Source organism: Equus asinus, chromosome 12 (genome assembly GCF_041296235.1).
Source record: "Equus asinus isolate D_3611 breed Donkey chromosome 12, EquAss-T2T_v2, whole genome shotgun sequence".
NCBI classification, from domain to species: Eukaryota; Metazoa; Chordata; class Mammalia; order Perissodactyla; family Equidae; genus Equus; species Equus asinus.
Window position 1 is genome coordinate 16,987,165 of NC_091801.1, and position 12,482 is coordinate 16,999,646.

The 12,482-nt window shown below is 36.7% G+C and overlaps 1 protein-coding gene across 10 annotated transcripts in view; it reads right to left on the minus strand.

Moving 5' to 3' along the window:
• C12H8orf34 (chromosome 12 C8orf34 homolog) overlaps window positions 1-12,482 on the minus strand; it is a 371,097-nt gene that overhangs the window by 248,677 nt on the left and 109,938 nt on the right. For all 10 annotated transcript variants that reach the window (XM_070481128.1, XM_070481133.1, XM_070481132.1 and 7 more), the window contains one exon: window positions 10,035-10,063. In XM_070481128.1, the coding sequence (XP_070337229.1) occupies window positions 10,035-10,063 (29 nt within the window). The remainder of the gene's footprint in view (window positions 1-10,034; window positions 10,064-12,482) is intronic.

Below are 12,482 nucleotides of genomic sequence, written 5' to 3' on the forward strand. Positions count from 1 at the left end.
ACAATACTAATAGACCAGTCTGGTTTCAATTTCCCCAATTATTTGACTAATGTTGCCTATGGCAAAAGAAAATCCTGCATTACATATGGCATTCAATTATTTTTTTATCTCCTTTAATGTGGAACACTTTTCAGTCTTTGACATTTATGACCTTCATGTTTTTTTCAAAATATGGGCCAGTTATTTTTTTTTCCTCCCTAAAGCCCCAGTACATGGTTGCATATCCTAATTGTAAATCATTCTAGTTCTTCTATGTGAGCCACTGCCACAGCATGGCAACTGACAGACAGGCGGTATGGTTCCACGACAGGTAATCGAACCCAGGCCGCTAAAGTGATATGCACCAAACTTTAACCACTAGGCCATCAGAGCTGGCTCAGGGCCAGTTATTTTTTAGGAGGCCCCTCAATTTGTGTTTCTCCAATGTTTCTTCATGATTATATTCAAGTCACGCAGTTTTGGAAAAACTAACACAGAAGAGATGTATTCTTTTCACATCAAAAGTCACGTGATATTGATTTGTCCCCAACACTAGTGATGTTAACCTTGATCACTTGGTTAAGGTGGTGTCTTCCATGTTTCTCATTATAAAGCTGCTACTTTTCTCTTGTTAATTATTAAGTATCTTCTGCGAATAACTTTGAGACTATGTAGATATCCCGTAATTCATCAAAATTTAACCCACTAATTTTAGCATCCTTTGCTGACCCTTGCCTGCATCAATTACTATGATAGTTGCCAATTTGTGATTTTTCTAACATCACCATTCCCTCTAAATTTATTTGTTGGTACTCTACTGTGAGAAAGAGCTTCTCCTTCACTTCTATTTATGTATATAAGTATATGTGGGTATGTCAGTGTGGACTTACGAATTATTATTTTATTCAATGAACTACAACACATTACTATCATTCTTTATTTTTAGGCTTTAATGTTCCCAGTAGGAGCCCCTACAAGCAGGTTCCTGTGTCCTTTTGACATGTTCCATCATTCTTTGATTGCATCCTTACTTTCTGGCACTAAAAGATATTCCAGACTCAACTTGTACTTTCTCAGCTGCAGCCCTAGGCTCAGCCATTTCTGCAAAGAGTCCTGGTTCCTTTTAATAGAGAATGATATTTAGAAAACAATATCTGGGCTCTAGTTGTGCTCACTACCAGTAGAGTAGATGTTATTTTTTTAAGACAAAAGTTATTATGTGTTCTTAATCATAGTTCCAATTCAAAACAGGATTATAGGATTTTTACTTAGATATATTGATCTTACAGCTGTATTTCCTTTCCCCTATGCCAACAATTCTGGTTCTCGGGGATATCAACATAATTACTTCTTTGCTATATCACACAAAGCATACACAAGTCTTTTTATAATAATATCAACACTATCATTACCAACACAATTACTAAAAACAGTTTAAGAGCGTGCTGCTGTTCCCTCTGTCTTTAGGGTATATCCCCCTAGAGAACCATCAAACCACTCTGTTTATAATGGCTTGAATTAGTTCATCTCAGTGTGTTGAAATACAGTTTTACTCATTTGTTTCATTTTGCTTTTGATTATTAGAAATTACGAAGATTTAACTTTGCTATATGAAGTATTTAAATGGTTCCAAAGTCATATATTCAAGGTTCTAATAAGTCAAGTTCCCATCCCTATCCTCTATTCTCTATACCTTTCCTCACTTCTACTCTCCATGCCTTCCCATCTCCCATGGGTAACTTTTAAAAAACAATTGTTTATGTGTGTTTTACAGATGCAGGTTCTTTTGGCTTCCATATAAGCGAATACGTATCCATAGCTTCATTACACTCACTCAGATAGTCACACACTTGGATCTTTTCATATTTTGCCAGTGTGTCCTTGGAATACACTCACAGAAGCAGGATCATTTGATCAAGGAATAATTCACGTATAATTTTTTAGATATTGAAAACTTTCCCTCCATAGTATTTGTACGCTTCTGCATCTCCACCAGCAATGTGTGAAAGTGCCTGTTTTTCCAGAGCCTTGCCAAAAGAGTATTTTAACAAACTTGGGGATTATTGTAAATCTGCTAGGCTAGCAGTGGTGTTTAATTTGCATTTCTATTATTTTGAACGAGGCTGAGCATCTTTTCATATAACTAAGAAGCATTTTCACCTTTTTTTCTGTGAACAATCTGTTCAGATGGTTCATTTGTAGTGGAATTTAGGTCTCTCATTCCCTATTTGTTAGAAGTGCCCTATAATTAGGGTTATTAAAGCTTTGTCTGTGATGGAAACTGCAAATCTTTTTCCTTGATTGTCATTTTCCACATTTCATTTTTGAGAGTCAGGCTTTTAGGACAAAGCACAGACAACAATCCTACTGGCTGTCTCCCTTAATATTAGGACTGTTAGCTGCTATAAATCAAACATTTGACCAACACAGCATAGAAAGCAGTTTGATGGATTTTTCTCTACTGCCAAAAATATCATCTGAGGCACATGTCAGTCACATGTGGGCAGGCAAGAGATTCTGGAACACAGAAGCAAGACAAGAGGAACATAACAATTTAAGTATGTCCTACTAGATGTAAGAAATCCCCAAACCATTCTCCAAATAGTGACCAAAAAAGGAATAGAATTCAAATTTGTTTGTCTGTGGAGAAATTAATAGACATGGAAAGTGAATAGCAAAACAAAGCTATCTGGTGAAAAACAATCTGACTTTAAAGGAGTTAAGATTTCAGCCCTTCTAGTGGTATACTCAGGGAGGCAACCATCAAGTGGCGGGAAAGGCCATGGCACATTATGACTGCACCAGACAGGCTGAAGTAATAGCAAATAGGCTCTCTTTGAGCTTCTTAGCTTTTCAGTGAGGCGAGATATCAGAGTGGTTAACAAAATGGGTTTTGGAATTAAATTTGTACTCAACTCTAGTTCAGCAGTATATCATCTCTATCTGTAAGTTTGTGTAAAGTACCAAACTCTGCGGGCTTCAATGTCCTGCGGGTAAAATGGAGATAACGAGAGCTTTCTCCCAGGGCTGCAGTGAATGTCAGAGAGAAAGTGCACTGAAAGCGCTGGGCACAGCGCCCGCCACACTATGTGCCTGATGAACACAACCTACCACCTCCTGCCTGGTTAGTCATTTACATGGTCTCATGTATTCAACTTCCACGCTGAAACATTATTTGTGAGCGTGAACACTACACCGTCTAACTCTCTTTCCAAATCACTGTCATATTAGAACAAATTACAGCCCCTAATATAACAAAACAACCCAAAGAAAATGTCTTAATAGAGGGAAAAATGGTAAAAGATTACAAAAGGTAGAACAAGTAGATTAGAGAAATAAAAGCTTTTTAGTTCCAGCTGGTTATTAACTCAACATTTACCCAAGGCTTAGTAGGCACTGTGAGCCAAGAGTTTCTAATAAAAATAGCAATTATTAATTGAGTGATTATTCAGCACCAGGTACTATAATAGGAACTATACTGGCATAATCTTCTGGAGAGATCGAGAGTATACACTCTGGAGTACAGACTGTCTGGGTTTGAGTTCCAGTTCTTCCATTTTCTACAGGACCAAGTAGAACTTACAAAATTCTCTTTTTTCACCTATTAGACTGGTGAATAACAGTACCTCTATCATAAACGTGATATATTTGTCAAGAGAATGGACTCTGGAATTAATTTTCTTGGGTTTGTGCTCCACTTGTACTTTCTACTTACATAACCTCTGGTAAGTTTATTCACCTCTCTGCATCCCAATTTTGTCACCTGTCAAATGGGAATAATAGTCTCTACTTTGAAGGGTATTAGTAAATATGAAATGAGATAATGCAGGTAAATAATTTAGAACATCACTGGCAGGTAGTAAGTTCTCGATAAATGTCAGCTATTTTTTCATTAGGATAAAATGGCATAATCTGTGAGAAATGCTTACTCCAAGGTCTAGAATGAAACAGTTTATTATTATATCTATTTAAAGATTTATGAACTAGAAACTCAAACTCACTATCATTTAAAGGTACTGAGAGCTAGTTAAAGAGAACAGTCTGCTGAGTTCTCCAAAAGATATGCAAACTTTCCTCAACTCTAAATACTCTGAAATGTATCTTTTACGTAAGCCAGAACATCAGGGAGCCTGCCCTGTACCTCACTATTGAGACTTCCGTGGAGTTGTTCTAAGTGAACTTTGCTTTTGCATTATGATATCTGCCTAGGTCAGTAGACATTATTTGAAGAACTCCTATGAAACTAATGACTTTATTTACTGTAAAAGTATATTTTTCAAAATTGTGGTAAAAAAATGTAATGTAAAATTTACCATCTTAATCATTTTTAAGCATATAGTTCAGCAATGTTAAGTACATCTGTGCAACCAATCTCTGTACAAATTAATGCTGAGCAGATCTCTTTCATTTTGCAAAACTGAAACCCTATACCCATTAAACAACTCCCATTTCTCCCTCCCTTCAACCTCTGGCAACCATCATTCTACTTTCTGTTTCTATGAATTTGACTACTTTAGATACCTCATATAAGTGGAATCAGACAGTATATGTCTTTTTGGGAATGGCTTTTTTCATTTAGCATAATGTCCTCAATGTTCATCCATGTTGAAGTATGTGACAAGATTTCCTTCTTTTTTAAGGCTCAATAATATTCTATTGTATGTATGTGTGTGTGTGTGTGTGTGTATAGTTTATCTATTCATTCATCAAAGGACACTTGGATTGCTTCCACCTTTTGACTATTGTGAATAATGCTACAATGAACACAGGTGTGCAAATATCTCATTGAGATCTTGCTTTCAATTCTTTTTGATATATATACCCAGAAGTAGGATTGCTGGATCATCTGGTAATTTTATTTTTAATGTTTTTAAGAACTGTCATACTGTTGTCCATAATGACTGCATCATTTTACATTCCCACCAATAGTGAGCAAGAGTTCCAATTTTTCCACAACCTCACCAATTATTTCCTGTTTTTTGAAGTAGTCATCCTAACGGGTATCAGGTGGTATCTCATCGCGGTTTTGCTTTACATTTCTCTAATGATTTGTGACATTGAGCATCTTTTTGTATGCTTGCTGGCTATTTGAACATCACCTGTGGAGAAATGTCTATTCAAGTCCTTTGTCCATTTTTAACCAGGTTATTTATTTTGCTGTTGATGAGCTGTAGGAGTTCTTTATATATTCTGGATATTAACCTCTTATCAGATATATGATTTGCAAATATTTCTCATATTCCAAAAGTTGCCTTTTTCCTCTGTTGATTGTGTCTTTTGATGCAGAGAAGTATACGAATATATTTTAGGATATTATTGATACACTGTACAGCATCTACTTCGTGAGGATAAATGGAAGACATTTTTCTTAGGATTCAGTAGAAGAAATAGGTGGTTTTCCTGTGAACAACTGGTTTGCTATGATCCTATGGGTGGTGATGACATCAAGTGACAAAAAAGCTCAATTGTGGCTCAACTGGAGAAATGATATCAGACCTCAAGACTTCGTTTTGTGCAGGGAGCTCATATTGTTCCTATGCTCTCTTCACTTTGAAATGGTTTTCCCAAATATTTCTTTAAAAAGTTTTATATTTTAGATATTTTAGCAATCTACCTAAAATTATTTTTGAGTGGGAAAGTAGTCGATGTTATTTTTAATAGTTACTAAAACGATTACATTTCACAAAGAAGGAAACTAAAGCTCAGCATCTATAAATCACCTCCTGAAGTTCACATAATTAGTAAATGGCAGGAACCAAGATTCAATCCAAGGCCTATCTCTCAGTTTTTCCAGAATACCAGGCTACTTCTTCAAGCAAAGGAAGAAGAACAAAGGTTCCTATGAGACAAGAAGTGTCATTGGAGATGTGGTTCCTGTGTTCTCTAAGAGCCCACAGAAGGTGAGACCACCTTCTGCAAGAGTGATCAGGGAAGGCTGGAGCTCAAAGGACGGAAAACAGTCAGAGAGAGAGGAGGGAATGACAATGAGCAAAACCGTGGAAATACATAAAAAATATGACCAGGAAATACTGTAGTACGTCTGCCTTACATTGTTCCTTGTTGCACATAGCAGACTCTGAATAGAGAGAACGATGGAAATAAAGCATAAGATATAGATTTGAGAGACAAGTGGAGATTGTTAACTCTAGTCTTAGAAATCTGGACTTAATTTGGTAAGTAGTAGGGAGTCGTGGAAAATTTTTAGCAGGATTCCCTAGGTAGGGTTCCCTAGAACCAGAGGCTGAAAAAGTCATATATGGAAGGTGCTCTCTTAATTGAACCTTTTCAGAGAGTGAGGGAAGCAGGAGAAGACGAGGGAAGAAGATGGGCAAAGATACGGGTTCAGCTGGAGTCTACTCCCAGTCTGATCCCAGAGGGAGCTCTAGAATGTGAATGACAACTCAGAGCCTTACGCCAGCCAATCGCTGGCTGAGGGCCAACCCAGGCATCTCTTGGCAGGATGGCTCCCATTGGATTGAAGCAATCCTCAGAAGAAGGGTGAGTCTATAACCATCCAACACTCACAGCAGTTGAAGACTGGGTCACACTGCCCTGGTGAAGGGTAACTGAGCAGGCACCAGCCATGTCTACTACATGGCATTTTGAAGGATGAATTGGAATGGCAGGAGCCTGAAGAATTAGACACAGATATGAAAGGTAATATTATCTGAACTTGCATAGTGTTTATATAGGCAAAATAATGGATTCCCAAAGATGTCCATGTCCCAGTCCCCAAACCTGTGAACATGTTCCATTCCATGGCAAAAGGGACTTGATTAAGGTTAAAGATGTTAAAATGAGATTGTGCAGCTTAGCCAGGTGGTCGCACCCTAATCACATGATTCCACAAAAGTGGCGAGCCTTTCTGCAGTTAGAGAGATGAGAAGCTGCCACTTTTGAAGGTGGAGGAAAGGGGCCACGCACCAGGGAAGGGAGCAGCCTCTAGAAGCTGGAAGGGCAAGGAAACAGACATCCTCTGGACCTTCAGGAAGGAGTGCAGCCCTTGACAGCTTGATTTTAGCCCAAGGAGACTCATGTTGAACTTCTTCACTACACAACCATAAGATAATAAATTTGTGTTGTTTGAATTTGTTACAGCAGCAACAGAAAATCAATGCACTGACTAAGCAAAGGGAAAGGAAAAGACTAATGAATAAGAAAATGATAGAATAGCCACAATATTTTTTAAAAAAAAAACCTTAAAAATAACATCAGCCTCTGGTTTATTTTATTTTTCCATTTTAAATAGAATTACTAACTTTTATTATCTTTATCAGAATTCATAAAATAACTTTAAAAGTCACAGAAAAAAGAACCTCAATGAAATTATAATTGAATTAGAATATGATAGTGGAAGATCAGTATTTTATTAAGTTTAAGAAAAACAGATCTTTAATGATTAGAATATGATAGTGGAAGATCAGTATTTTATTAAGGTTAAGAAAAACAGATCTTTAATGAAGCCTCAAAATTGTTAATGGAAGATTAAAAGGAAGAAGCTGTATTGATTTTTATTATTAGATTAAAGGTGTCAGGTCAACACAAATTGTCAATCATTCTGTTTCACTGTTGTTTTAAGTACCTGCCTGAGATTCACATTTTCTTACTGAGGAAAATGCAGGACCGTGAGCTTCACGGCCAGCAGAGGGCAGCATGGGGCAGGCCCGCCCTCTCATCCAAGGAAGCTTTCCAGGCAGGCAAAGGATGGTGGCTAGGTCTCTGGAAGCCTGAGTTTCCTTGGTAATAGTGGTACTCTTGGAAATCAGGTGTGAGAGTGGGAATGAGTTTTTTGCACTGAAATAAATATTTCTTTCAAGAAAAGCTTATTTATGAAAATTGTTGGCATCTTCCTCAATAAAAAGGAAAAATAATAAATGTGCAATAAATTTTAGCAGTTTCCATGAAGTCTTCAAAAACAGGAACATTAGGTAAGTAATGAAAATCAGCAGTGTCATGCAACTTAGTTAAAGGGAAACTCCCCTGAGCTAGTGCTTAGAAGAGAGGGTGAGAAGGGGAAGCTGTGTCCTGAGGATGACATTTAACCAAGTGTCAGGGCATCCACAATTCTATCCAGCGAGGGTGAAATCCATTTTCAGTTCAAAGAACAATTAGTACATTCGTTAGCTCACCAAAAAAGGTGTAGACACCAACCTGGCTGCAAATCGGAGCCCAGAAAAAAGAGAAGGACAAAAGTCAAGTAGAGTCACACAAGCCAATTTACGGCTCAGGCAACCAGGGCTTTGCAGAATATATTGGAAGGCGCAAATGAACCTAGAAATAGTGATGGTTATGTCTTTGCAGTTAAAAGGAATATAGAATGTAACTGCAACAGTGGGGATTTTTAATTTCTGCAAATTGTAAGGAAGGTCATGATATAAGAAGGAGACCAGCTGGGCTGAAGACAAGGAGGGACAGAAGGAGGGAGACTAGAAAGGCAGGACGAAGCCAGGAGACCACACCTGCCACTTATTCTACTTGCTATTGTATACAGTCACCATCTAGCTTCACATGGACATACTACAGATACAAATTAAAATAATTTTAAAATATTACAATGGTTTATCACAGGGAATTCATATTTAAGAGTATATTCATCAATTTTATTTATTTATTTAGTGAATCAGAAATGTATTTTTACAGTACAAAGTTCAAAAGGTATATTCCTATTTGGAATACAAGAATATTAAATTTATTTTTATAAAAATAATATAATTATTATATTATAGTTTATTTTAAAATGTCATGATTTAGATGATCTCATTTCTTGTGCAATATTTTCTTTCTACCTATATAACTAGACACCAAGCCAAATTTCGATATTTTTTCTGTTTAGAGAGATATCTAGACCAATGTTCACCAAATACTGATGGCTGTTTCAGGAGCTTCTCACTTTTCCAATTACATATCTGCTGCAAGAGGTTTTTTTTCAGCCAAAACAACATATCACAACAGATCCAATGCAGAAGCAGATATGGAAATCCAGCAGTTTTAAATTAAGCCAGACATTAAAGATTTTTTTAATGCAAATAATGTAACTTTCTCACTAACACCTTATTTTGGAAAATAAAGCATCTTTCATAAAATGTTACTTTTATTAATGTAATGGTTTTATCACTATTTTTTAAATGAATGAACATGTAAAAAAATTTCAGTTTTAATTTCTAACGTAGTAAATATTGATAGATATAATCTATATAAATCAAAGATTTTGGGGTCCTCTATAATTTTTAAGAGTGTAAAGGCATCTTAATATCAAAAGTGAGAACTTCTATCCCAAGGATTCCTAAATGTGTAACTCTAAATGAAATCTCTCTCATGAGCAGCAACTCATATAAACGTGTTTAATACACAACTCAAAATAAATAACTAAAACGAAAATCTCTTGATGCTATCCCAACCTGCCAAATTTGCTCCTTCCCTAGTTTTTCCAATTTAGGTAAATGGCACCAAGTTCATGTAGTTGCTCATCCTCCAAACCTAGGAATCATCATTGACTGATTTCTTCTACAACCCCCCACATCCAGTCCATTAGCAAGTTCTGTTGACACAACCATTAAAATATAGTCCTATTCATCTCATTTCTCATCACCTTCACAACTATCACCCCAGTGCAAGGCACCTTCGTGTTCTCTTGGCATCATGGAATTTAGAAGAAAAAAACAACAAAAAACTTACTGAGTTTGGTTTCCAAAGGGTAGCTATAGTAAAGTACAAGTGTCTTCCATATCATCATCATCACCATCATACAGATACAAGCAGAAACCAAATAGTTTACATAATATAACATTAGTTTTCATTTTTTAATACAATGATTCAGTGACTCAGTTTTCCCTAACCAAATTCTAAAAGCCTTAACTCAAAAGAGTAGGTGATATTATATATTTCATGCAATAACTTTCACAAAAGAATCTAAGCATATAACTTTGGAAGTTTTAAAATGGTATCATCACATAAATTACATTTGAACATTTTACATTTCAGAAACTTTTTCATTTAGAGAGTAGATTAAAATGTAACTTCTGTATCTTTTTGATTAGATGTATAGTTCAACTTACCTTATCGAGTTCATCTGAAATTGCAATACCTGGGAGTGAAAAGAGATTTATAAAAAAGTTTTAGAAGCAATCTTCAATAACCTAATGTTAAAAACAAAAACAAAGTTCTATTTGCAAAACTAGCACATTTTCCATTCTATTTTTTCTTTTGATTAGTGTTTCAAAATAATGTGGCACATACTGTCTACTAAAGAAAACAAATTAGGAATTTAATTCAACTATGACAGCATGAACTGCTGAAACAACGCAAATGATGCAACAAAAACAAAACAAGTACCACACCACTTGTAGGTTGTTAAATACAGAACAAATTTGCAAAAACAATTGTAGAGATGTCCTTATGTTGTAATGACAATCAAATACAACTTAGCCTGTTCTAATTTTGTTCTTTCTTAAGAATTGATTTAGACTTCTAGAGTGATAAAATATTACGGCAGAATGGTGGCTTGAGATTAGTGATTTTAATTCCCTTATCTTACAGGTGAGGAGCAGACTAGAGAGCTTAAGAAATTTGTCCCACGTTCTCTTAGATTGACAGCTCTTTGAGCCAATGGGTAAATGACTCCTCTTCACAAATTCCCTTTCTCAACATCCACACATTCCTCACTGTACATCAGTCTAATTTCTGTCTTTAGCATGCCTCCAAAATTGTTCAAAGTCAGTAACGTTAAAAATTTTAGTCTTTAATTTATTTTCCTGTGAAGACAGATATTGTTAGCCCCACTCTCTTTCTTGAAATGCTGTCCACTCTCTTCTATTCTCCTTCTTTGTCTCCTTCACGGGAATCCTCTTCTTTGGGAAGAGGGAGTCCTTTCCTGAAATGCTAAAGTTTTTTTGCTGAGCTGTCTTTTCTCTTCACTTGACATACTTCACCTAGTAATCTAACCCACACCATTGACATTTTTATTTCCCTATATGGTGATGACCAGCAAATCTTTACCACAGGCACAGGCTTTCTTCCTGAGCTAGTCGCTAAATCCCTGTATGCATTTCAATCTCATCAGGTCAAGCTAAAGACATCATCCTCCCATCATCTCACTTCCCCCTTTGTTTGAAGCATGGTGTGCCTAGGGCTGAACACGCGCACTAAGGCCGGGCATTGGAGCAGGTGCGGCCAGCAGTCAGGTTTGGGGCATGGGGCTAAGGGAAGCTGGTGTCAAACCCCATCGTGGGATGGGCCAAGAGACAACGAAACGTCTAAAATTTGAAGTTCAGGAGAACACAGAGAAAATAAAAACAGGTTAAAGCTAAAGTTCAGCAGACTATAAAGTACAAGAAAGAATGAGCTAAGCTGGGAAAGAGAACCTGACACTAGTCTCAAGAAAATAAGGGGCCGGCCTGGTGGCGCAGCAGTTAAGTTCACACGTTCCGCTTCTCGGTGGCCCGGGGTTCGCTGGTTCAGATCCCGGGTGCAGACATGGCACCACTTGGCATGCCATGCTGCAGTAGGCGTCCCACATATAAAGCAGAGGAAGATGAGCATGGATGTTAGCTCAGGGCCAGTCTTCCTCAGCAAAAAGCGGAGGATTGGCAGTAGTTAGCACAGGGCTAATATTCCTCAAAAAAAAAAGAAAGAAAAAAGCCTGAGTAAAGATCCCCTTGTAGAGACTATGCATACAGGTACTTTTCCAGTTCCTACATCATCTCCCATACCGCTAACCTAACGAATCAATTACACACAAAGCAGAAAAAATATGCCCTACTTCATCTCAGTAAGCAGCACCATTCTTCTCCTTGTAGATAAAACCAAAACACAGGTGGTATTCAACAGGCATTCTTCATACCAATACTCTATGAAATTCTTTTTTGGCTAAAGTTATTAATAACTAAGAATTTTTCTGTGCCACTATATTAAAAAACAGCCTCACCGCCACTTCAGGGATTTTGGGTGACCTAAATTTAACAATTATTCAAGGACTTGCTGTATTATGAAGGCAGCTCCTTCGAACAATTCAAGGAGAGAAGCCTTCATGAAGGCGGACATCGCAGCTGGGCAGTATCACCACTGAGTGTGTGTGGTGGAGAATTCTGGGATCTAACGGTACCACAGTAGGGCAGCATACGTGAAACAGACATGAGATCACAAACCTTTGTGGGCAATTAGAAATGCTTCTGAAGGCCTAGCACAAGCCACACATTTTTTAATGTTTGGGTTTAAAAAATACATTGAATTATAAATGGTCACTTGGAATAACTCAGATTTAAAGATAAGGCAGGAATTTTACAGAGTACCAAATGACTTATGTCACAGTCAACAGTAGATTCAAAATACTTATTTCAGTTTATAAAAGCCAAATAAATATTTTAAATGCTTATATTTAAATTTAACACAATACTATAAAAATGTTCCTCTCCAATATGAATTCAAGATTAAAACTGGATATATTGTTTAAAAATAAATATTTAAAAGACAATCGATTTTAAAAGAGAGAGAGAAAAAAGACATAT